This window comes from Anopheles coluzzii, chromosome 2 (genome assembly GCF_943734685.1).
Source record: "Anopheles coluzzii chromosome 2, AcolN3, whole genome shotgun sequence".
Taxonomy (NCBI): Eukaryota; Metazoa; Arthropoda; class Insecta; order Diptera; family Culicidae; genus Anopheles; species Anopheles coluzzii.
In genome coordinates this window covers 55,920,363-55,942,489 of record NC_064670.1, presented here as the reverse complement: position 1 = coordinate 55,942,489, position 22,127 = coordinate 55,920,363, and the positions used below count along the sequence as shown (strand labels likewise).

The window sequence follows — 22,127 nt, the reverse complement described above, 5'->3', positions numbered from 1 at the left end:
TGTGGCTTCATCGTTCGCTAGCTCATGGAGACATACGTGTATGTGTACGTACCGTTGTGTACGGAAGCGCGTTCGGTTGCCCTGGGCGTTTGTTTTAGCTTGCACCTACTATTCCAGCTGGCTTTGTTATCACATAATTTAAGCTTACTATTAGACCTTGCCACCCTTTCCCTCCAAACCAACCTCGAGAACATGTGCTCCCCAGCCATATCATCTCCCCAATTCCGCACGACAAAGTGCAGCGATCAAGCGTAGACAATAGGAATTGCAGTTATTACATTATCGCGCTTCACCCGCTGAAACACCTGGCTCGTGGGATTTTTCGGTCTAGCTAGGCCGGGTCTGCGTCGGATCATTTAACGATGCTGCTCCCATCCAAATCTTTGCAATAAGCGTTCTTAACAGTATACAATCGTTGCCATCCAATTTTCTCCCACACAATTGACATAGCCACGTGTTCTAACGATCCGGTAGTACTAATGACGTAGATTTTACCGAAATCTAAGAAACTGTACAAACTACACATAGCATATTTTACGATAAATTACCCTCCATTCTACCCGCGGTTCTATGTATATTCCAGATGTCTTGCATGGTCATTCCGTGATGCAAAATCTCAATTTGTAGACATTACTCGTTATTTTGAATACAATTCAAGCGTCCGTGCCATTTTAAGTATTCTTTATTTAGCAACTTCTGCATTTCATTTTCTTTTGTTATAATTATCGTTTTGTTCGTTTTGTTCCGTTTTGTTTCATATGTATCTTGAACGTCCCACTCAACAAGATCCACTTAATCTTCCGAAGTATCTTCACAGCATCTAACATGCCTCCCACGTTTGGTTTTATTTGTTGCACAATGATGCTTTACCTCATATACTGGGTTTTTATATTTCCTTTCTTTCTCGAATAGCTTTCCTGAATTATCAGTACGACCAACGCGAGACGATAGCAAACCTGTACACTGTTTTATAGTACATCAGTTGGGATCGTTTGGTTTGTGGCGGTGGCATACCCTTAAATTGCAATCAACGGTACACCGTTATATCACAGACAGATATAAAGCACTTTTTATATCTGGCTCTGATATTGTACCACCAGTGAAGTATGCAACCGCTACAAACCAAACACATCTACAACACTTTAGACAAAAACACAAAATAGTTACATTTAAAACAAAAATTAAGCATAGTTTGTTTAAGATGATAGGCGAACGTGGCGCGTATGTTTCTGTCTACCCATTTGAAGAAAAGTAAAAACACCAATCATTGAGTTATTGTGAAATATCTTCTGTACATTTTAAGTCTGGTTCCGTCCACTGCGTTTGCATTTAACTCAATAGAAAAACTGTTTTGCGTAGCTAAACAAAAAAGGTGTTGCCTCTGGTACAGCAGATATTTGATCTTGAAGTTTTGATTTGATCTTTCTATTTCTATTTCAACCAGAGGACAAGGAACATTTAAAACATGTAATATTGGAACGTTTAAGTAAGAGGATTCTGCTAATTTTCAAACCGTTTTGAAACTCGGATAACATTTACCCGTTTTGTTCTTTTTCACGTGACCGCATCTAATTACACACATGTTAAAATTAAAATAAAATCAAATTTACTACGCCTTTCGGGACACTACAAAAAGAAGACTCCAGCATACAAATTATCTTTTTTCGCATTCTATCGCATTCCAATCCAATTTACAGCGTACAAATAATGCGTGATGCATAATTCTTAGATGGCTAGACCTCAGCAAAATGTGTAAAATATATGATCAAGCACTAAAATCTGACAAAGTTTCTTTCCACTTATGTACTATGATCTAAAAAGTAAAATAAACTCAACAATAATTTCCTATACTTTAACGTCAGCAAATGAGTACGTCGCCAGGGCTAAGAAGCAACAGTTGTGATAGGTTAGATTGCACAGATTAATTAACGGCGTGCATACGTTTGGTAGGGGAAACTCTTACTTCTCTTCAGCTGCACGAGCAGCCGGGATGATACAGAAAACAATATCTCTTTCTGGTTCGTAGCAGCTAAGTGACCTTAATTTTAGCAAGGATACTTTGCCGTCCTAACAGTACAAACGATTCTAGACACGCCGTCAATCGATATCGCAAACTGACGAACCGCAACGCTGGTCCCGTGCTAAGAAGCCACACGTACGTGCTCGCTTATTGCAACAGTACATTACCCTCCCAGCCCTGATGCAGCACACATTAACATCCCTACCATTTGCACGCTGTATAAAATCTACTTTACAAGAAAGTTACTACCAGAGCAACGTAGGCTACACTCGGTAGCCCTGCTTACAGCTTAGGATTATCGAACAACGGGCCTCTCGTAACGGTGATGTCATCGTAAGGTTGCTTCTGCGAGATTTCCAATGCCTTGAACTTTTTCAGCACAAGAAGCGAGTAAAACTTTTGAGCAGCCTGTGAATTAATTTAGATAAAGCCATGGTTATATATCCATCGACAACTCGAAAAGCAAGAATCCTGCATAGTGCCTCTAAAAAACTCACCTGTTTTTTGTTATTTCGATGCGTCATCTCAGACAACATCATGTGATCCGCCTTCAGTAATCTCGACTTTACGGAGAGGAACATTTGCGCTGCACGTTTATTTAGCACACGTTCCTCAAACTGCTCGATCGTTTCATCCACTTGCTGCTCCTCGTTAGGATGGGTCTGTTGAGAATAAACCAATAAATTGTTCGTCAAGGATGCTTTGTACAAAATATCTCATTACATTGCAGTCAAATTAAATATCTCTACTTACAGCACCGACAGAAGGTGGGAACTCATAGTCACCATTCCAATCATTAGCTATTTCCTCGGAGGTGTTGCCATCGAATCCCATATTCGAAAAACCTTCCATTCCGGGTTCGTTGAGAATGGAGGAAACTTGATCGGCAGGTAGGTTAGGAATTTGGTCAATATTCTCCAACGAGGCATGGTGAGGAGTCATACCGCCGTGATCCAAGCCATGGGGTGTCATACCACCACCAAGATCACCATGCTGTAATCCAGCCGGCGTGAGACCACCGTGATGGAGATCGCTCGGTGTAAGACCCCCGTGGGAAAGACCCACTGGCGTTAGCTCACCGCCATGACTCAGCCCGGCCGGTGTCAAACCACCGTGATCAAGCTGCCCCGGGGTCATTGGAATGTTAGGTATACCTGGGGTGGGTGGCATTAAGTGACTCTGGTGATTTGGACTCGTCAAATGACTTAGTCCTGGTGTAGCAGGGGGCGGCATGAAGGAGGAAGATTGTGTTGCGTCTGCTGCCAATCCGTCCTCGCGCATCTCTATCGAAACCGGAGTCGGAGGTGGCATCTCACCAGCAGCATTCCGTAGCTGGTCGCTCGCCGATTGCTCCAAAAAGCCTTGCGTTGATGCTGCCTCCGGTTGTTGTTTCCTCTTTCTGCCACGCTTCGATGCCACGGGGGTCGGAGATTCAGCACGTTCTACCGGCAACTCTACCCCAAGAACGTCCAGCGGAGCGAGGACCGCAAAGTCTTCGATACCAATCGATCGGGACGTAAGGTGACGCTGGTAATTTTTAAACAAACATCGCGCTGGAATGTCGCGCGAGGGCAGAGCAAACAGCTTTTCCACTCCACCGGTTTCTTTCCAGAACATTAATCGCTTCGTGGGCGGCGCCAAGTCCAGTGTCGTTACAATGTCAGACGTGTTGGCGAGTTGGCTTTTCATCTCTTCTCCGGATATGTTCTTCACCTCGTCAACGATCAATTTTCGTTTCCGTTTTGACTTTGTAGTTCCTTTAAGGGCTGTTGCGTCTACTGGTGCGAGAGCAAAGCTTTCTTCCTCGTTGTTCAATAGCGTCGTTTGATCTGGATGCCCTTCATTTCCGCCCACACCGTCGTCACCGTCTTCTCTATTCTGAGAAATAGGAAGGCCTGTTTCTGGATGTAATTGCTGACCCTCCACACTCATTGCATCCTTGCTTGTGCCAGGTTGCGGTTCACCGTCAACCAACGCATTGTTAATCATAGGAGATGCGGGACGGGAATTATCTGTGCTCGGAGCTGGCGATGGCGCACCACCCATGTCAAAGTGGTCATCATCATCATCATCCGAATCATCTGCTCGCCGTTGAGTTTCAGCGGTAGGCAGTTCCGGTTCAGGAGCCAGGGGAGCATCTGCAAAAATGTCACCTTCGAACAATCCAGCAGCGGGCTCTATAAAAAAAATAAATAATATTTGCATTGGCTCTTTTTCTAAATTGCTTGGTTTATTCGTGAAGCCAGCAATACTTACGACCACCAAAATCCTCATCTCCAAAGTTATCATCGTCTCCATGAGGATGGTGTGGGTCGATAGAATCTAGAAGAGATCGCGAAGTGCCCGGCATTGGTTCTTTATCCTGTTCCAAATCGGGTGGCCGTGTTACTGTATCTGTAAACAAATCGTCCTAGAACAACAAGGCGGGATCAATGTTTGTATCATTTTGTAAAAAAAAAAAAACCTATTTTCATAAAAAAAAACAGATGATGCTCCTTATCTTTAAATTACAAGGCTCCTTTTGTAACAAACTATTTGCTTACGCTAAAACTTAATTACATTATTTAGGAAGGTAATAAAATATCGTTGTCAAATTGGCTTCCACTCTACTCTCATGTTGACCTTCATATGCATCATTTTCATCATTTTACGACCACAGTAAAAATGTTCATGGTTCGTTCTAATCGATCCTACTATAACAATAATGTGTTGCACATTACCAATTAATTGCAAACATCAACTATCCAATACAGATCACCCATCTGAATTCAGGTCTGTGTCAGTCACCATTGATTTAATTTACAGGCAACGTGTTAAACGGGCCAAGCGTAAAGATCAAAATATTACAAACAGAGACCAACACAAATCCAATGTTAAAACAAATGCTTCAATGAAAAATGATACGAATTGTTTATATCTAATGTTTTGTAAAAAAATAGCATTTGTAGCGACGTTAGTTTCTGGATCTTTTGTCAACTATGGGCCAACGTTCCATCTGCTTCGAACAGGTATCGCTTACTTACTAGATAATCGTTCCAGCGGCCTTCGGTACCATTTTGTGAGGCAGTGGTAGAGCCGCCCCAACCGACAGCACCAACATGAGAGGCATGCGAAGGAGACTCGGGCGGGCTTGGGTGCATTTCATGTTGCCCGGCATCGACCGTCTCGGTTGATTCCGGGCCAACGCACTGCCGATGCCTTCGTCGATCGTGTTGCTCTTCCTGCTGTGAATCGTCCGGTTCAGGCGTCTGGTTAGCATGCCACCGGGATTGCAAAGAAAACACAAAAATGTGTTTGTGTGTGTGTGTCGCATTTTGTTTGCGCAAAATAAATATCTGTATATCAAGGCAAATAACGCGTATTTTGGACGAACGGCAAACATCAATCAATTGTTGATTGTTGAAAAAGAAAAAAAAGAGTATTTGGACAACTCAGGATGAGATAACAAAGCTAAATTAATAGAATATGCCGAAATGTACCGATAAACTAAGAAGTACTTAGCAAATCATACAATAATTTATATGCCTATGCCGTTACACTAACTTCCACAGTTTATGTCTAGGGCGTTAAAGTTTTTCACACAAAAATCTCGCCAAATTTAAAGCTGTCTCATAAAATTACGTTCAAATAATGAACGATTCATGTTTCTGATGAACGAACGAAGAAGCAGACCCTATTAATGTAGATGTAGAGCCCCTTACCATTTCTATGCAGAATAACATATCCCTTTCATAGAGCTGAGTTGTACCAAACAATTCCAACAGTGTTGAAGGAGTCCAAAACTTTCATACACATTCAGAGTTACATTCATAGTGCATAGTAGACTGATAGTTTTGAAATACCTCACCATATGCATGTTATAGCTATTGCCTTAATCCATACATATATCGGAAAATACAAAAATTATAATATCAAACAAAAAGTACAACTTCATCATTTCCTAATAATCGGTATAATTTAGAAAATCAAATAAATTTACACTCACTGGGAAAACATAAAATATTTTCCATGTCTAGGGCTATTTCTATAATATGGCCTAGTATGTAGCATTTGCTTATAAGTAATCTAAAAAAAAATGATAACTACCTCCATCTGATCGTCCATACGATCACGAACCATATCCGGAGCATCATCGAAGCCCATATCACCAAAACCATCATCGTGTATGTTTAGGGGCAGGGTGCCATAATCTTCGCGCATGGTAATCTCATCTGCCCGAGATTGATTTATAGAGAAATGTGCCTCGATATCGACATCGTTCAATTCCGGCAGCGGTGTATCGAAGTCATGGAACACCTCCGGAAGCGTAATCGCGTTCACTGCTGCCTCTCGATGCTCTTCGGGCAGATCTACCATGCCCGGTCGAAAAGCCATCTAAAAAAGGGAACATAGTGTTAATTCAATATCATTTTCATGAGTATGAACGCCACTCCCTTACCTTGATTTTGACGAATGCTTCGTTACAATCCGCCAGCAGATATTTGGCTTTCCGCGCGTAGATGCGCACGACTCCCAGCAGCAGATGTCCGGAGGTACGTAGAGCCAACTTTACTTTTGGTTGCATGATACCGTCAACACTCTGCTCGATGTTCGTTTCAAAAACGTGGGCCTTCGTGATCTTTTTATCCCAATGAGCTGCCAGCCAGATTCGGGCCAAAGGGCCCTTCTTGGCCAGCACGATGTGTGCATAAAACATGATGCAGCTTTGATAATTGCCGTTCCGCCACTAATATATCACCGTTGGATTAATGGTCCACTGTCACTACCAATCGTAATCGTCCTCCAGTGTTGTACAAGAGATCGTATAAAACAGAGAGAATTGCAATCGTCGCCGACCACATCGGTCCTGTCGGGCGGGAAGCTCCTCCAGGAAGGTAAGTAAACAAACTACCGTTCTAGTAGCAACTTAGCACCAGCTTAGACCCCGCTATCGACTTGAGAAAGTTGTTTTCGTTTCTGCCTTAATAATAAAATGACATTTAACAATGTCGTGCACGATGCGCATACACAACGGTATCTCGCCAGACACAGGGACTTTTTCGTCACGCACACTTTTGCACTTTCATCTACGACACGAAGCCGTTACGCATCAAACATCACACGCACACTACTGCACTTCGATCTATCGCTCAAAAAACCGCAGCCTTTGAGCATCCAGCAACTTTCTTGAGCGGTGATGACGCCTGCTTCATATCACTTCTTTTGGCGCAATAACGATCACAACACACCGCATTCAGCACATATTCTACAAAAACCACTCGTTCTGGTTAGAATCGGCAATCGCGATGCGTTATGGTTCACTTTCCCGCAAATACACCTTAATTAGGCCAATTGGCGCCTCCATGCAAGGCGCCAGACTTTGCACGTATTATTCCGCGACAATCTAGAATTGCATTCGACAACCAACACTTTCCCGATAAACTTTTCGCATTCACGCACCGTAATAATCGTATTTCTCCAATATTGTGTAGATATTACAGAGCCTTTTTCGATTTTTTCAACACACAACACCCACAGCAAACAATTCTTCGTCAGCAAGCCATCGACACACTCCTCTGTGGCGATAGTAGCGCCGCGGTGGAGAAAATTAACGTCACTCACACATTCTCACTTTTCAAATCCGTTCTGTTTTATGCTAAGCATTGTCGTTATAGATCGAGACTCTCGATTGGATGAACTGCCTGGCTTAATTGATTTCAGCAAAATTATTAATTTGTTAATTATTTTACAGTTTATTAAATGAAAACTGCCATGAATCTAAACAAAACAAACGGCAAGAAATTATTTGAATATCTGTCGCGGTTGTTTGGGACATATTTGTGTTACATCAAAATTAGCTGAGAGCAGAAAACAAAATTAATCAGTCCTAAAATTTAAGTTCATATAAGTAATGTGAGTGAATATGTTACCATGCTGTTGTCCTTTTAAATGGAAAGCTTTGTGATATCTTACAACTTTAATGAATATTCTTTTTACATATGATTTGGTGAGACATAGGACACGCCAAAATAGAAGGCAAAGTCTACAAATTTCGTTTCAAATAAAATAAAATCCCGGAATAGATATCTTAAGCCGGCATATATCAGAATGTTGAACCGTCAATTCCTTCCTGTTTACTCTCTACCTGGTCTGATGAAGAAGATCTCATTCAACATTTCTAATATTTCTAATATAGTTCATTGCATTAAACCCCGTGTAGTATCTTTTTTCAAGAATTGACTGATTTTCCTAAAACTTTAGCAAAAAAATTGTATAATACTACAGTTAGAAGGGCCCCGTAATCATCCTTTTTCGGAAGTTGGTATTTTTGGTTCTGATCTATTTCATATGAATATACAATATTAGAATTTGGAAAATTACGGTACCTATGTAACTCTATTCATTTCTTCACCCGCCCTTAACATCATCATCAGCCCTTCCATCCCCTTCTTTCTTTCTATATTTGTACTGATAGAGATGGATATTTACTACTTACTACATCTCGAACAAAAAAATCGACGGCCGCTGCAGTACACGCCATCGCTTATATATTTCAGAACATAGCCCATTACCAGCCCACATTCAGAAAGTGTAATAATACCAAAGTTTTTTTTTTCATTTTCATCCTTAATCCGTCATCTTTATTTTGAACTTTGAATGAAAACAAAACATTATCTAGTGATATTTCTCTTATATTAAAACACTTCTGTTCCTTTTCTGTTTTGATTTTTTAAGCCATCACACAACAAAGCTTCCTGTTTTGACATCAACTATCGTCCGCATATTTACCGCTGGGTGTTTCATTTTTTTATTGAACTGGATCTTCTCTATCAAATGTGCTTGTTAAATAACACAAAAGCATAAAGATGTACGTTGCACGACTAACCGCTTGCGAAGCCAAGATGGGTGTAATCCAATGTTCATAACATCAGCAATGATCAACGCATCGAAACGATATTCTCGGTTACGGTTGCTACCAAATGCACGCGCGCTATTATTACAATGGAACACAGATCCTTCCTCAGCAGCATGTGAGAAGAGATTCGGCCCTCCAAGAAAGTAGCGCGCATTTGTTCACCTCTCTACCAACTACGAGATGGATTTGCTCGCAGCACGAAGGGACTGACACTCATCACTAGAATTATATAATATTATATATTTTTCTGGTATTCTGTTGAAACATGTATTTGATTCCCTTATATGTCATATACATGGTTTGATACACTTCATCAATATTTTAGAGAAAACATTGTTCTATTGTTAATTGTTGTTCACTTTCATAACTCTCCTCTCCGTTTGCAAAAGAGAGATTAAAACTCATCACATATTTTTTATGTTATGCATATTCTTGTTTGTTCTTACAACACCGCTCTAATGTCGTAGGCAGATTTTTATCATTCATGCATTCTGAAATGTGTGAAACACACTCATGTGTGTAACAGTAAACAAAGTGTCCACAGTGTTTTGGCATAGCTTTACAGTTCACTTTGTCGCATCTATGGAATAAAAAGCGCTATATATTTTTTTTATTTCCAGAATCTCCATGCTCTAAGACAATCAAACGTTGCATTAATAAAAAAAACAATGGAATAAGTAGAAAAAACAAGCACACATAATCAACTCTTCTTCTTTACTGTTGCTTAATTTTGTCTCTATAAAAATGCACTACAGTGTGACACACTTCCATCATGCACCGGGTAATGATGTAGCCAAAAAGGAAAGGAATGCTCCAGCATATTGGCACACACGCACAATTATGCTTCAAATTAAAAGCATTCCAGCGTAATTGTTACCATCAACTGTCGGTGGCTTCTTTCTATGGAAGCTGGAAATCTCAATGTTGAAGCAATCACCTATATTAGAATTAACGCCATTGTGGATGGTGCCGATGTTTGATGCCTTCTTTGCCGTGGCGGTGGTGGTAGTTGTAGTAGTAGTGGTAGTAGTAATAGGTTCATTTGGAGCAATATTGTAATTAATTTTAGCTTTTTCTGTAATATTAGATGCAGTAGTAACCGTGGTGGCGGTAGCAGTAGTAGTGCTTGCAGTACTATCTGTAGTTGTAGTAGAAATAGTAGTGCTGGATGATGTTATTACTGAATACACAGCATCATGAACGGACGTCTCTTCGGATTGCGGCGGTCACTGGCAGCATTGTTTTCGCACGGAATCAGTCGTCGGATTGGTCGGCTTCACGTCGATGTTTTCCAAGTTCGGTCTAATTACGCTGCCTTCTGGCGGATCTCGGATTTGCTTTTGCGACACAATTCGGTAGATCTCTGAAGAAGCAAAAGACATAATTACGTTAATCCCTACCCAATACCATCACAACAACCTGGCTAAAGTGTTGAACTGACTGCACATACCTGTGAGTATGTTTTGGAATGCTGTTTCGACATTAGTCGAGTCCAACGCTGACGTTTCAATGAAGCTGAGCCCGTTGCGTTCTGCGAAACCCTTCGCCTCATCCGTAGGTACGGCACGCAGATGCCGTAAATCACTCTTGTTTCCAACAAGCATGATGACAATATTTTGATCAGCATGATCACGCAGCTCCCGAAGCCATCGTTCGACGTTCTCGTAGGTCAAATGCTTCGCAATGTCGTACACGAGCAAAGCCCCCACAGCACCACGATAGTACGCTGAAGTTATCGCACGATAGCGCTCCTGTCCAGCAGTATCCCAGATCTGGGCCTTAATAGTTTTACCATCGACCTGCGAGACATCACAAAAAGCATATTAGCAACATAGTTTAACATTTTACCTTTACGTTTAACATACCTCTATACTTCTAGTAGCAAATTCCACACCTATGGTTGATTTAGATTCAAGATTAAACTCATTCCTAGTAAATCTCGATAGCAGGTTACTTTTTCCGACTCCCGAGTCTCCGATCAGTACAACTAGTAAGTGACGAAAAAGAGCAATAAATTATTATTCAAAAAGTAAGTGTAATATTCATGAACAAAAATATTACATCGATTCCACATTTATTCCTAATAGCCACATCTAAAAAAAATTACTTAATATTAAAAAAATAGGCATTAAAACACTGTCTAATACCTTCTAACTTATTAAATTGTCCTTCAACATGGCTCCACATGAATAAGAAGATTCTTTGTATAATATTCAATTGTTTTCACAAGTTTTAGATACAATATACTTGATCATGAAAATGTTTCTAATACCTTTTGTCGAAACCAACCATAATTTTCATTTGTACTTCAAATGCTATCACACGTTTGGCTAAATTTTTACGGGTGTGTGGCCTTTTTACACTTTGCGTCATTCCACGTAGACGCCCCTTTACAATTCCACTGGTTACACTTGCCATTACAGTGTCTGGCCTGTTATCGAACCGAGCTGGGTGAATCATCATGATTCATCCACGTTTACCGAATGACACAGTCGATAGTGAAATAGAAACCATTGCTCTACCACCATACTGACTACTCTCATCTTTGTTGTGAGTAGCGTTTTAAAGAAACCCGAACAAAGTTGACCAAATTTAACAAGCCTGAGACCCTAATGACCTTGATATAATTGTTCATTGGCTGGTCAAATGTCATGTTTCAACATTCTTTCATACACACATATGTATTAGCAGTTGATAAGCGCACACGAAGAAAAAAATCATCCACTTCATTCTTCCATCCTGCTTTACGCTACATCGCTGCAAACCGTTCAGGCCTTTGTCTCGCCCATAACGACCGATTCCAAAAACCTCTAGCTTCAAATGGACACTTTCATTGCTCAACTTGCTCCGATTTTACTCGCAATGTATAATAAGGTCACTGTGCGCACCCAAAGACAATGAATACATGAACACCATACAATTTAAGGATTCAAAACAAACTAGCCCTTTAGATTTGTAATCATTATCATCATCATCATCACTCACAATAATATGGAAATGGTTTACATTCTAAATGTACAAACGACTGAAGTCATGCTTACCTTTGAATAAATAATCATATTCATCATCACGATTGCCCATCCTGCCGCCGCTGTGGTTTATGTTTTCTTCACTATATTAGATATCTTCTTTGTATAAGCACTGTTTTCACACAGAGCTCTCGTAGCAAGCTGCGCTTTAACCGGTCTGCCTCTTTATTGCTTTAATTGCTTCTTCCTATCAAGGAGAATGTAGATATTAGAAGAAGGAACTTGAACGCACTTTGAAGAACCATTCGCAAATGAAACCAGAACAGAAAACACGCATCCATTCTGCCTTTGAACAAAACTACTACACAAGAAAACCTCCCCAAATTCTGTTGCACCTTCCAGAAGGTTAATCTCGAGTGGAAAGCAGAACTGAAGAGAATATACGAAGCAAAAATTAATAACAAAGCCCTACGGACACAACCGAAAAGGAACTGCATCTCCTTGCACATGAACACCACCACTACACATACCGAATCATTGCTATCCTACACTACCACAAAGAAACACTTCCTCCTTCTGGTACTTTGTTTTTGTGCATCTGCGTTTCCACAAAAGGGCCTAAAAAGTTACGATTTTGTTTCTTTCCGTACGAACTGCTAATCACGGGTAAGTGCACAGCGACTCTGCCACATTTAATTATTTGCTTCAATTCAAGTTCATCATAGGCACATTAAATATAAATACAATTTGCCGACGATTTCGTTCCTTTTCAATGGTGGCTCTCGACAAAATTCCTTACTCACATCGAAACTACAAAAAATATTATATCTTGTTTCTCCTAGTGGTGAACCATTTCCTCTTTTTACACATAGATTTCCATTAGCCGCGAGTTTCACGCAGACGAAATTTCTTCCACTCTTTACTCTCGTTTTGGCTGCGACGTGGGGTACACTCTGGTACAAGTAGTTTTTGATGTCGCAAAAAATTTGCCGTGGCAACTGCAGCAGCAGTAGCAGCAGCAGTGGACGTGTTCGAATTCGTGGACGTCAAGTAAACTTTCGCCACTGACTTGCATATAGTTCACCACAGTCAAGGCGATGAGGGCTAGGAATAATTCATACAAATGATCTAATCTTGAATCACACACTACAGAGAACGCACTTCCTCCGGCCATTGATAATAAGCTCATTTCTGCCCATTTGACGCCATCAATCTGCTGCAAAGGGGACAAAGATCGAATCAAACCTATGACGATGAACCCTACGCCCATCAATTTACACGCTTAGATCGTAGTTTTCCATTCGTATGGGACGATTACAAGTTCAACGAGATTGTCCCGTACAGATTTTTCTACCGTGGGTTAGTTCTTCTAGGGGAAATTTCACGACATCGTAGGAAACATCATTCACCGCACTGATGGAAAGAATACGGTCATCGAAAAACAAAATGTCTGCCCATTTAAGCAGCCACTTCGCACAGAGAAGAGAAAGCAATTACGAGATATACTGTACAACGCAGGTTACTCAAAATACACAACCTAACTGCTTGTCACAGTTCTAGATGAACTTTTTTCATTGCACGATATGGGTCAGTCAAATAATTTATCACAAATTTGCTCTGTATATTACCGATTTTTATGAACGACGTATCGTTTTCTCCTCCCGCAAATTTTTGTAGTGTTGGGCACTCTTGCTCGTACGTTTAAGTTCAGAGGAAACCGGGTCGCATAATATACGCATTTTTGACATGTTTGCATTGACGTATGCTTCCTACAACACAGCACAGGAAAACAATAGGTTTTCACGACTAAAAAGGAGTTTTTTTTATTTATAATCATCAGATTATATTCGCACTACAAGTACTGAATATAATTTCAACCATTCAATAATACGAAGTAACTGCAAAAAAATCTATTAATTTCTAATCTGACGATTGTAAAAATTACAGAAAAAACTACGATGCACTGTCAATAGGGGTAGGACAGGAAACTTTTATTATGATTCAAATTTGAAAGATTATCCGTATATCGGTCGCAAACGACATACAAAAACATCTCTACATCACCGAAGCAGTGAAATAACATAGATTTCTTTTTTAATTTTATTTATAATCATATGCATTTCCAAACTTTTCACTCATAGTATATATTAAACAATGTTAATGGTTTTAACGTAAATTTCAGTATAATGTTTGTTTTAAAGACTTCTACGTATTGATTTCCATCTTTTACGAAGATGGATATAATTTTATTAATTTTAAATGTGCAAAAGTTCAAATTCTTACTGTCAATTATAATAACATCATAAATTTTCAGTTGCTGCCGAAGTAATGAACCATCTTTACGAGTATGCAATACACATTACACACCGTGCTAATTCTCTAAAACGCTTAGAAATACAATGCAATGTTGTAGTTTTTCATACAAATGATACATTTTATGTTCAACACTTCATTTGACATATTCTTCGATCAAGCAGGGACATTTTGTTATACATCTGAAAGAAGATTCCTATGCTAAATCAAACTTCACGGAAGTTTACAAACCCCTGCAGGGCTTTTATGTCCTCTGGTTCTATTACAAGATGCTTGATATACGGTCCGAATGCCGTGGTAAACCGATATAAGCTCTTCTTAACGGCCCCTTTTAAAGCAATATAGTTCCGATCGACTTTCTTCACATCCAGATTAATGGAACCGATCTTATCGACAACCTTTTTCAGCTCCAGTAAAGCATGAACGATGCATGGCAAGTCGTTTTGTAAGACACCGTACGAGTCCTCGTAGAGAGAACGGCTTGCAATGGCTACCAAACTTTGAACGACTTTCACTATCAGCTGCGATTGAACAGAGAGCAGATAATGGCTTTTGGCTGATTTTGACTCCGTAAACAAGAAATCGTAGCCTGGTATACGCTTTAACATCGATGCAAAAAGCATGGCCTTACTCTCACGCTTTCCTTCAGATTTCGCTTCCTGTTTATTACTTTCGCTGGACGGCGTGCCAGGTAACGTTGGCGTTGATAAGCTCCGGATGCCAAAGTTTTGATTGTATTGTTTCTTTAGAAACCGATCCTTATCCATCGATGCCGTTGGTCGCAAAACGCCTCCCATTAGGACCATTGGTGGTGCAGGCTTCAGTTCAATACCGCCGATTGATTGGTCTAGCTCCTGGGTAAAATCGCCGATCAATTTCATGCACACATCGTACAATTTTCGCCAGTTGTTTGGGTGACCACCAGGTACTGTTAATGAGAACAGCTGTTTTCGGCGATTCAAACACTGTGCCTCGGCGATGGCAAACAAATCCTCGACCGCTAGTTGCTGTACTATCGGAATTTGCTTATATGCTAGTGCGTCCGCAAGCAATGGCTCATCATTCGCCTGAAATGCGCTTGTTTCAATGCGGAAGTTTTGAGGCTCGGCAAGAAAAATACCGAACAACACGTGCATCAAATTTATGTTGCTTAATATGAGCGCCGAAAACAACCAAGTATACACCAACAAGCGAATATCCATCACGATACTGCAGAAGCTGTACAGCGTCGATTCTTCCTGCAGTCGCGCGCCTCCCAAAACAGAAGCTAGCTTATGCCGGAAAAGACAAGAAAAGGTGTAGTAGAAGCTAAAGTAGATAAACATGCCAATCACTGATTTTCGCATCGATTTGGTTAACACACTGCTAAGGTTGTTCCAGTATTGAGCAACTTTTGGTAGCAGAATGATCGGGAAGTCTACGGCATCCGGGTTTTGCTGTTCCCGCAGGAAGAAGTAACAGCCACCAAACACGCCACTCATTACCAGATATACGAAACGGTCATTGAGGAACACAGTATCGTCTTGTACGCTGGGCAGGAACAGAAGCCGGTACTCGTCTCGCAGAAATCGTGTGTATAGCCATGCCGTCAAGCAACCGATTGTTCCATTGGTAAGCAAAAGTATCGAACGTTGTATGAGATTCCGGTACAATTGCTGGCAGTACGTTGAATGATACCGAGTCTCTAGTAGACACGACTTGGCAAGCACTATTCCATGAACGACGACCGCAATCGCCAAAGGAACCGATGCGATCCATGGGTAAAACGATACCAGCAGTCGCACGGTTCCGACGATCCAGTTTATCGGATGCAGGATACTAAAGTTGATGAACAGCAGAAAGATCGTCACCAGCAAATACTGCTGCAACAAGCAGTAGTATATCGATGTTACGAAGCGTTCTGTGCATATCTTACGAAATGCCAAGTCCTTCGAACCGACCGGATCCATTTCCGGACAGCAACGATCTAACCTACGAAGCAAATAAGAGTGTGAGCACATTACTTCAAGCTTCTGGTTAACCGTAACCATTTCGTTCACTGTTAATTTACCTTTATTTCCTAATTTCTAGGGTAAATGCACAAAAATACCAGAACCAAACTCGAATACTTTTTCGCCGGGCAAAACAACAAAGGGCGCGAGGAATTGAAAGCTAGCTTGGAAGGAACAAAGGTCGACTATCTGGTCATGATTGTGAACACATGACATTTTAGACACATGAAACGTTTCTAATTTTTCCGGAATTGACATCCTATCGGGAGAAATACTTGAAATTTTATGAGTTTGGCTTGACTCATTCCAGATTTAGGGATTGTTTTTATTCAGTTTTATTCTAATTAGGCACTGGTCTAATCTTGTTGCGCGCAACATTGTTGCTGGCAAAATGTATGGATTTTGACAGCTAGCGCAACTTTGTTGCCGGCCAAAATCAAACCAATTTGATTTTTGTCTGGCAACATTTTCTATTTACCTTGGCCATGGTAATCGGGTGTATGAAATGACACAGCAGCAGTCTGCGTTTTGTTGACATCCGCTAAATTTGGATTTTAAGCATTTATAACACATTTTTTGGTGTAAAAACAAAATTTTCAACACTTCATTCAACAAGTGAATGATAAAAAATAAACTCTGAGCTGTTAATTGGCAATTTTTTTACGCTAAACAATGTCAAAGCGAAATGTTGCCAGCAACATTTATAGACCACCTCAGCGATATGTTGCCGAGCAACAATGTTGCGCGCAACAAGATTAGACCGCTGCCTTACTAGCGCTTTTGATAATGGTTACGTTTGCCAAACAATAACGTTCATTTTTCCGTGATCGTAGAAGTCCCACTGTTGCTTAGGCACGTTGAATTGACAGCTGACAACAATGTTTTTGTAATCAGTCGTGCACGTGCTATTGTGCTGCGGAATGTATTGAATCGGCGTGCGTGCGATTTGTTTCGAAAAAAGTAAGATAGAACCATGAATAGCAGCCATCTATTTCAACCAAACCGAGCCCTTGGCTACGTTAGCAATCATATACCTCCCAACGTACGCTACATTGACCAGAGGCGCGAGAATGTTGTGATCACTTGTGTTGGACGTTCGTTCCACGTTTACGGCTGCAACAGCTTTCGTCTGATTCGTACTGGCCGAATTCATCCGGCCAACATCACTGCCATCGCCGCGGATGGGTTCTTAACGTATGTTGCCGCCGGCAACCTCATCTACGGATGGCGATCGAGCGTGGAACTGCGCAAAGTGTATCGCGGGCATGAGAAGCCGGTACGTCTGCTGTTGCCGTTCGCCAAACATCTCATATCAGTGGATGAGAGTAGTCTGCTGAAGATATGGATCGTGTCCACGCAGGAGCTGTACTTGGAGATCCCATTTGCGGCGTACACGTTTGAAATATCGGCCATCGTGCATCCAGCGTCGTATAAAAACAAAATTTTGCTTGGTAGCGCCCAGGGGGGACTGCAGTTGTGGAATTTGAAGTCGTGCAAATTGGTGCACAAATTTACGGATTTCGATAGCAAAGTAATGCAGCTGGAGCAAGCCCCCGCTCTGGACGTTATCGCCGTAGGATTGCATAGTGGAAGGATCGTGTTGCTCAACATCCAGTACGATCAACCGGTGATGGAAGTTCACCAGGACTGGGGACCAGTGACAGCGATAAGCTTCCGTACCGATGGTACCGCCATCATGGCCAGTGCCAGTTCAAACGGGCAGGTTGTGTTTTGGGATTTGGAAGAAAAAACCATCGTATCGACACTGATGGCACACGATGATTCGGTGACCGGGCTTCACTTTCTACCTAACGAACCGTTGTTGGTAACGAGCTCGCCAGACAACTCTTTGAAAATGTGGATTTTTGATCTGTCCGATGGTGGGGCACGTTTGTTGCGTTTCCGCGAAGGTCATGCCGCACCGCCCACGTGCATCCGATATCATGGTGCATCCGGTCGGAATATAGTATCAGCGGGTGAAGATTCTTCGTTGAGAATTTTCAGCACTGTAGCTGAAACGTTAAACTGCAGCTTAGGGAAGGCTAGCTATAACAGAAAAGCTTCTAAAAAGCAAAAGAGTAAGTATTGTTTGTTGCCCATTGAATGGAAAAGGAGAAAAACAGCCTAGTATTAAGTTGCTATCGTTATCTGATTGCAGAGAAATCCGAAGATCCCTTCCGTATGCCACCCATCAGCTACTTTACATCGGAAGTGACGCGGGATAAAGAGTGGGATAGCATCGCCGCTCTTCATCAAGGTCTAGTTCAAGTGACTACATGGTCATATGATAAACGACGTATGGGCGACCTTCATCTCGTACCGGAGGCTTTCCAAAACAAACAGCACAAAAAGGACTTCAGTGTAATGGCCACCTGTTTGTGCTTGAGTCATTGTGGCAATTTTGTCGTCATCGGCTACTCCAGCGGCCACGTGGAACGTTTCAATATACAGAGTGGCATTCATCGCGCTAGTTATGGTGCACCAACAGCTCATAACGACTACATTCGGGGCTTGTCGAGCGACAATCTGAATCAGTTGGTTGTTTCGGGTGCAGCCGACGGGCTGTTAAAGTTCTGGAGCTTCAAACAACCGTACACGACGGTTGTAAAAACCCCGATCGAAACGTTGGACTTGGGCGATCCCATAACACTTATTCGCACGCACCGGGAAAGTGCTATCCTTTGTGTCGCACTGGATGATTTCACGTTGCGTCTAGTGGATCTGGATACTCGCGTAATTGTGCGTCGGTTCGACGGACATCGTGGCACCATAACGGACGCCTGTTTTTCACCCGACAGCCGCTGGCTAATTACAACCGCTCAGGATTGTGTCGTAAAAGTGTGGGATATTCCTTCTTCTTATCTGATCGATCACTTCCGAGTATCACACATGTGCACATCGCTCACAATGTCACCGACAGGCGATTTTCTGGCAACAGCACATGTAGACTACCGAGGCATTAACCTTTGGGCGAACAAGAGTCTTTTCACGAATGTCACGCTGCGCGGACTGAAGCCCGAGTCCGATGCTCCATTGCTGGATTTGCCAACCGCCTTATGCGATGAGCAGCAGGATGGAATTGGCTTCCCACTGTATAACACGAAGCAGATGGAAGTTGATGAACTGGAGGATGTGTTTGAAGAGATTAATCTCGAGTACAATTCACCGCCCCAGCTATCTAGTGAGTTGATAACCATGTCCAATGTGGCAGCATCTCGGTGGCAGAATTTGTTGAATTTGGATATCATTAAAAAGCGCAACCGCCCAAGACAAGCTCTGAAAAAACCTAAATCAGCCCCATTCTTCCTGCCGACCGTGGCTGGTCTGGATTTCGAATTCGATCTACAAGCGACAATCGGCGATAACACGACGACAGCTGGTGGCAAAATCGCGGAAGGAGGATCGCGCATCATCGAATCTAACCAGGTAGATCATTTGACCCCGTTCGGAAGGCTGCTAAACGCGGCACTCACTACGGAGGAGTACGGTAAAGCGATAGACCATCTAATGAAGCTTGGCCCGTCCATGATTGACTATGAGATACGCAATCTGACACCGTTCAATAGTGGGAGTGGCAGCCTTCCGGTGATGGGCGCTTTCATGCATATGATCGTCTACATGTTAGGGCAGAGAAAGGAGTTTGAGCTGGCGCAAAGCTACCTTAGCCTCTTCCTTAAATTGCACGGCCGAACGATTGTCGAGAACGAGCAGCTCAGCAAACTGCTTCCCGCTATTGAGGATGCACAGAAAGCGGAATGGTCCGCATTGGAAGATAAACTTCTTTACGGGTTGGGTGTTGTAAGTAATTTGCGAAATTTCAGCGGATGAACAATAAACCAACTCTAGATTACCCCGTGTCATAAGGTATATAGCTTTATTTAGGTCTCACTTTCTTTTCGAAGATTTCTTACCACCAGACTTTTTTCCTCCAGTATTGTTTTTCTTGCCACCATTATACTTTGATTTCCCTCTAAAATCATCACCCATCCCTTTTTTAGCAAACTTCCCTGCCTTGCCTTTCTTATCCTTCCCTTCGTTTCCTCTTCGCTTGCCGTCCTGACGGGCAAGTCGGTCGTCTTCTTCGTACTGTTTACGCTTATCCATACGAGGCTTTTTCGGTTTAAGCGAATAGTTTGATCCCTTCGGAATGAACGGTCGTTTACGGTTGCCACTTCCAGCCGATTCGAACAACTCTTCATCCGGATTGTCGCCAATTTCCTTGCGATAGTATTCGCGGTCATCCTCATCCGATATATCGCCCACAGCTTCCTCCGCATCTTTCAACAGCAACTTGTCCTGTTCCGTTATTTCGCCGCTCTTGCCTTGCTTGGACGTTTTAGCACGGTGCTCCTTTTTGTCGTTTTCTTTCTTTTTCAAATTTTCTTCCTGCTTGTGCTTGCGCTGCTCCTTTAGTCGGCGCTGCTGAGCACGCTTCTTGCGGAGAGCTTCCACTTCGATCGCGTCCTTTTCGATATAGTCGTGATAGAGTACTTCGCCCGTCATAAGATCGTCCTCTATCTTCATTAACCGCATCGTAATACGAGGACCAATCTCGTGCAATCGTAAAGATGATTGATTTTCGGCCAAATTTCCACACTTTAGATTCTGCGCTAGCACAACGTGTGCTTCTTCGTCATCGGCTTCGGATTCCGAAAGAAGATGTCCTCTGTGAAGTATAAAAAAAATTGTTTAACTTGCTTATTCGCAAACTGCACTCTTTGAACTTACTTCTCGACAAAATCAGCTATATCCTCAAACTTTCCCAAGTTTGGTATGTTGCGCGTTACAAGCTTCTTCACTCCTCGATTCAAATTTACCGGAACTACTGTGACAGAGTAGTGTCGAAGATCGATCAATTTGCTTACCGGGTTGTATGATAGCAGTACGCATCGTTTCAGAGACGAGAGTTTTATCGTGGAGAGATTAATCGGAGGGAACATGTTTTGAAACGTGCTAGCCATTAGCTTCAAATGTTTCCCTTCTCCACTGAAGCTGTTCAATATGACCAGTGGGGCCGTTTTGAAGCACTCTTCATCTACAAACTGCTTGCGCGAGTTGCTAATAACATCCTTTGCCAAAGTGTACTGGTACACCTTGAACGTCAGGGTGGGGCCCTTCGGCATGCGTATTATCTTGAGCGACAGTGTTTGCGACGATAGCGAAAATACGCACATGTGCGAAACGTGGAAGAATCCGGACAAATGAACAAAATCTTTCACCTTGTTGATGCGTCTCTCACGAAGGTTCGATGCTGTGAACGGTTCCATCATGCGGCGGAAATCACGAGACAGTCTGCTAATCGATGAGCATCGTTCTCCGCGTCGTATGACGAACGAGTGTGGGGCATTTTTAATCGCAGCAGGTTCATCTTCAACCGGTGCTTCCAACTTTGCGCGGTTCCGTTTGTGTTGAGGCTTTCGGCTTTTCTTTTTCATGAGTGGGCTTTCACTAACAACTTTTCCGACACAACTCTTCTACCGGCAAAACACGTGTGAATTGTTTTCTACGCTCATTTGACATCGCACACTACGGACGCCTCAAGGGCAAGACAATTGACAGAAGGATGACAGTTTTGTTAGGAAAAAAAAACATTTTAGGGTAGCTGTACCAGTTTTCGGCAGGCTAGTGTAGCAGTTTCACAAAAATTGCTCACACATCAATATTTTTCATAATTTTTCTTGAAAGTGTTGTTATTCTGGTTGATAAACTATCATAGTATGTTACAATATTTTTTATTTGCCGGTTCAAATCCCCTTTTCATAAATATTCGTGAAAATGCAAACATTGATTTTGCTCCTATTTTCGGCAGTTTGTTCCTATTTTCGGCAGGCTGTGTTCCTATTTTCGGCAGCGCGAATACGGGTCAGAAAATGTTTGTGTCAATGTGAATATGTACAAAAAAATGTTTAAAGCAATTTAACACTCTTACTTTCCTAAGA

General features: G+C 42.0%; 5 protein-coding genes across 9 annotated transcripts; 1 reads left to right on the top strand and 4 right to left on the bottom strand.

Annotated features, from left to right (window-relative positions):
• Positions 1–664: 664 nt before the first annotated feature.
• LOC120953579 (double-strand-break repair protein rad21 homolog) lies at positions 665–7,587 on the bottom strand. The gene is made up of 6 exons (XM_040373652.2): positions 6,459–7,587; positions 6,107–6,394; positions 4,277–4,430; positions 2,774–4,197; positions 2,518–2,682; positions 665–2,428 (listed from the first exon to the last, which is right to left on the bottom strand). Exons 1-6 carry the CDS (start codon positions 6,714–6,716, stop codon positions 2,303–2,305), a joined length of 2,415 nt encoding a protein of 804 aa, XP_040229586.2. The 5' UTR covers positions 6,717–7,587; the 3' UTR covers positions 665–2,302.
• Positions 7,588–9,135: 1,548 nt separating this feature from the next.
• Positions 9,136–13,639, bottom strand: LOC120953859 (ras-related protein Rab-11A). 5 transcript variants are annotated; one of them, XM_040374174.2, is made up of 5 exons: positions 13,513–13,639; positions 11,957–12,131; positions 10,781–10,902; positions 10,366–10,714; positions 9,136–10,278 (listed from the first exon to the last, which is right to left on the bottom strand). In XM_040374174.2, the coding sequence occupies exons 2-5, from the start codon at positions 11,994–11,996 to the stop codon at positions 10,142–10,144; spliced, it is 648 nt and encodes a 215-aa protein (XP_040230108.1). In that variant the 5' UTR covers positions 11,997–12,131; positions 13,513–13,639; the 3' UTR covers positions 9,136–10,141. The 5 variants fall into 5 exon arrangements, with proteins under 5 accessions (XP_040230108.1, XP_049461026.1, XP_040230110.1 ...); XM_049605069.1 differs by lacking the exon at positions 13,513–13,639 and adding an exon at positions 13,422–13,497; XM_040374176.2 differs by lacking the exon at positions 13,513–13,639 and adding an exon at positions 13,239–13,355.
• A 457-nt stretch (positions 13,640–14,096) lies between these two features.
• Positions 14,097–16,481, bottom strand: LOC120953857 (nucleoporin Ndc1). Its single transcript, XM_040374172.2, has 2 exons — positions 16,248–16,481; positions 14,097–16,168 (listed from the first exon to the last, which is right to left on the bottom strand). Exon 2 carries the CDS (start codon positions 16,144–16,146, stop codon positions 14,404–14,406), a length of 1,743 nt encoding a protein of 580 aa, XP_040230106.2. The 5' UTR covers positions 16,147–16,168; positions 16,248–16,481; the 3' UTR covers positions 14,097–14,403.
• A 502-nt stretch (positions 16,482–16,983) lies between these two features.
• Positions 16,984–20,065, top strand: LOC120953856 (WD repeat-containing protein 36). Its single transcript, XM_040374170.2, has 2 exons — positions 16,984–18,266; positions 18,347–20,065. Exons 1-2 carry the CDS (start codon positions 17,162–17,164, stop codon positions 20,014–20,016), a joined length of 2,775 nt encoding a protein of 924 aa, XP_040230104.2. The 5' UTR covers positions 16,984–17,161; the 3' UTR covers positions 20,017–20,065.
• On the bottom strand, positions 20,030–21,706 carry LOC120953858 (protein Peter pan). The gene is made up of 2 exons (XM_040374173.2): positions 20,917–21,706; positions 20,030–20,854 (listed from the first exon to the last, which is right to left on the bottom strand). Exons 1-2 carry the CDS (start codon positions 21,621–21,623, stop codon positions 20,074–20,076), a joined length of 1,488 nt encoding a protein of 495 aa, XP_040230107.2. The 5' UTR covers positions 21,624–21,706; the 3' UTR covers positions 20,030–20,073.
• Positions 21,707–22,127: the final 421 nt, after the last annotated feature.

Bases quoted from the DNA above. Each gene is read 5' to 3' on its own strand.
- LOC120953858 (XM_040374173.2), bottom strand. From the start codon at position 21,623: ATGAAAAAGAAAAGCCGAAAGCCTCAACACAAACGGAACCGCGCAAAG. The intron at 20,855-20,916 runs GTAAGTTCAAAG...TATACTTCACAG, and splicing joins ATAGCTGATTTTGTCGAGAA to AGGACATCTTCTTTCGGAAT.
- LOC120953857 (XM_040374172.2), bottom strand. From the start codon at position 16,146: ATGGATCCGGTCGGTTCGAAGGACTTGGCATTTCGTAAGATATGCACA.
- LOC120953856 (XM_040374170.2), top strand. From the start codon at position 17,162: ATGAATAGCAGCCATCTATTTCAACCAAACCGAGCCCTTGGCTACGTT. The intron at 18,267-18,346 runs GTAAGTATTGTT...ATCTGATTGCAG, and splicing joins AGCTTCTAAAAAGCAAAAGA to AGAAATCCGAAGATCCCTTC.
- LOC120953579 (XM_040373652.2), bottom strand. From the start codon at position 6,716: ATGTTTTATGCACACATCGTGCTGGCCAAGAAGGGCCCTTTGGCCCGA. The intron at 6,395-6,458 runs GTAAGGGAGTGG...TCCCTTTTTTAG, and splicing joins AAGCATTCGTCAAAATCAAG to ATGGCTTTTCGACCGGGCAT. The intron at 2,683-2,773 runs GTAAGTAGAGAT...TATTCTCAACAG, and splicing joins TCCCACCTTCTGTCGGTGCT to ACCCATCCTAACGAGGAGCA.
- LOC120953859 (XM_040374174.2), bottom strand. From the start codon at position 11,996: ATGGGCAATCGTGATGATGAATATGATTATTTATTCAAAG. The intron at 10,903-11,956 runs GTAAGCATGACT...GTCACTTACTAG, and splicing joins ATATGATTATTTATTCAAAG to TTGTACTGATCGGAGACTCG. The intron at 10,279-10,365 runs GTATGTGCAGTC...TTGCTTCTTCAG, and splicing joins ATTCCAAAACATACTCACAG to AGATCTACCGAATTGTGTCG.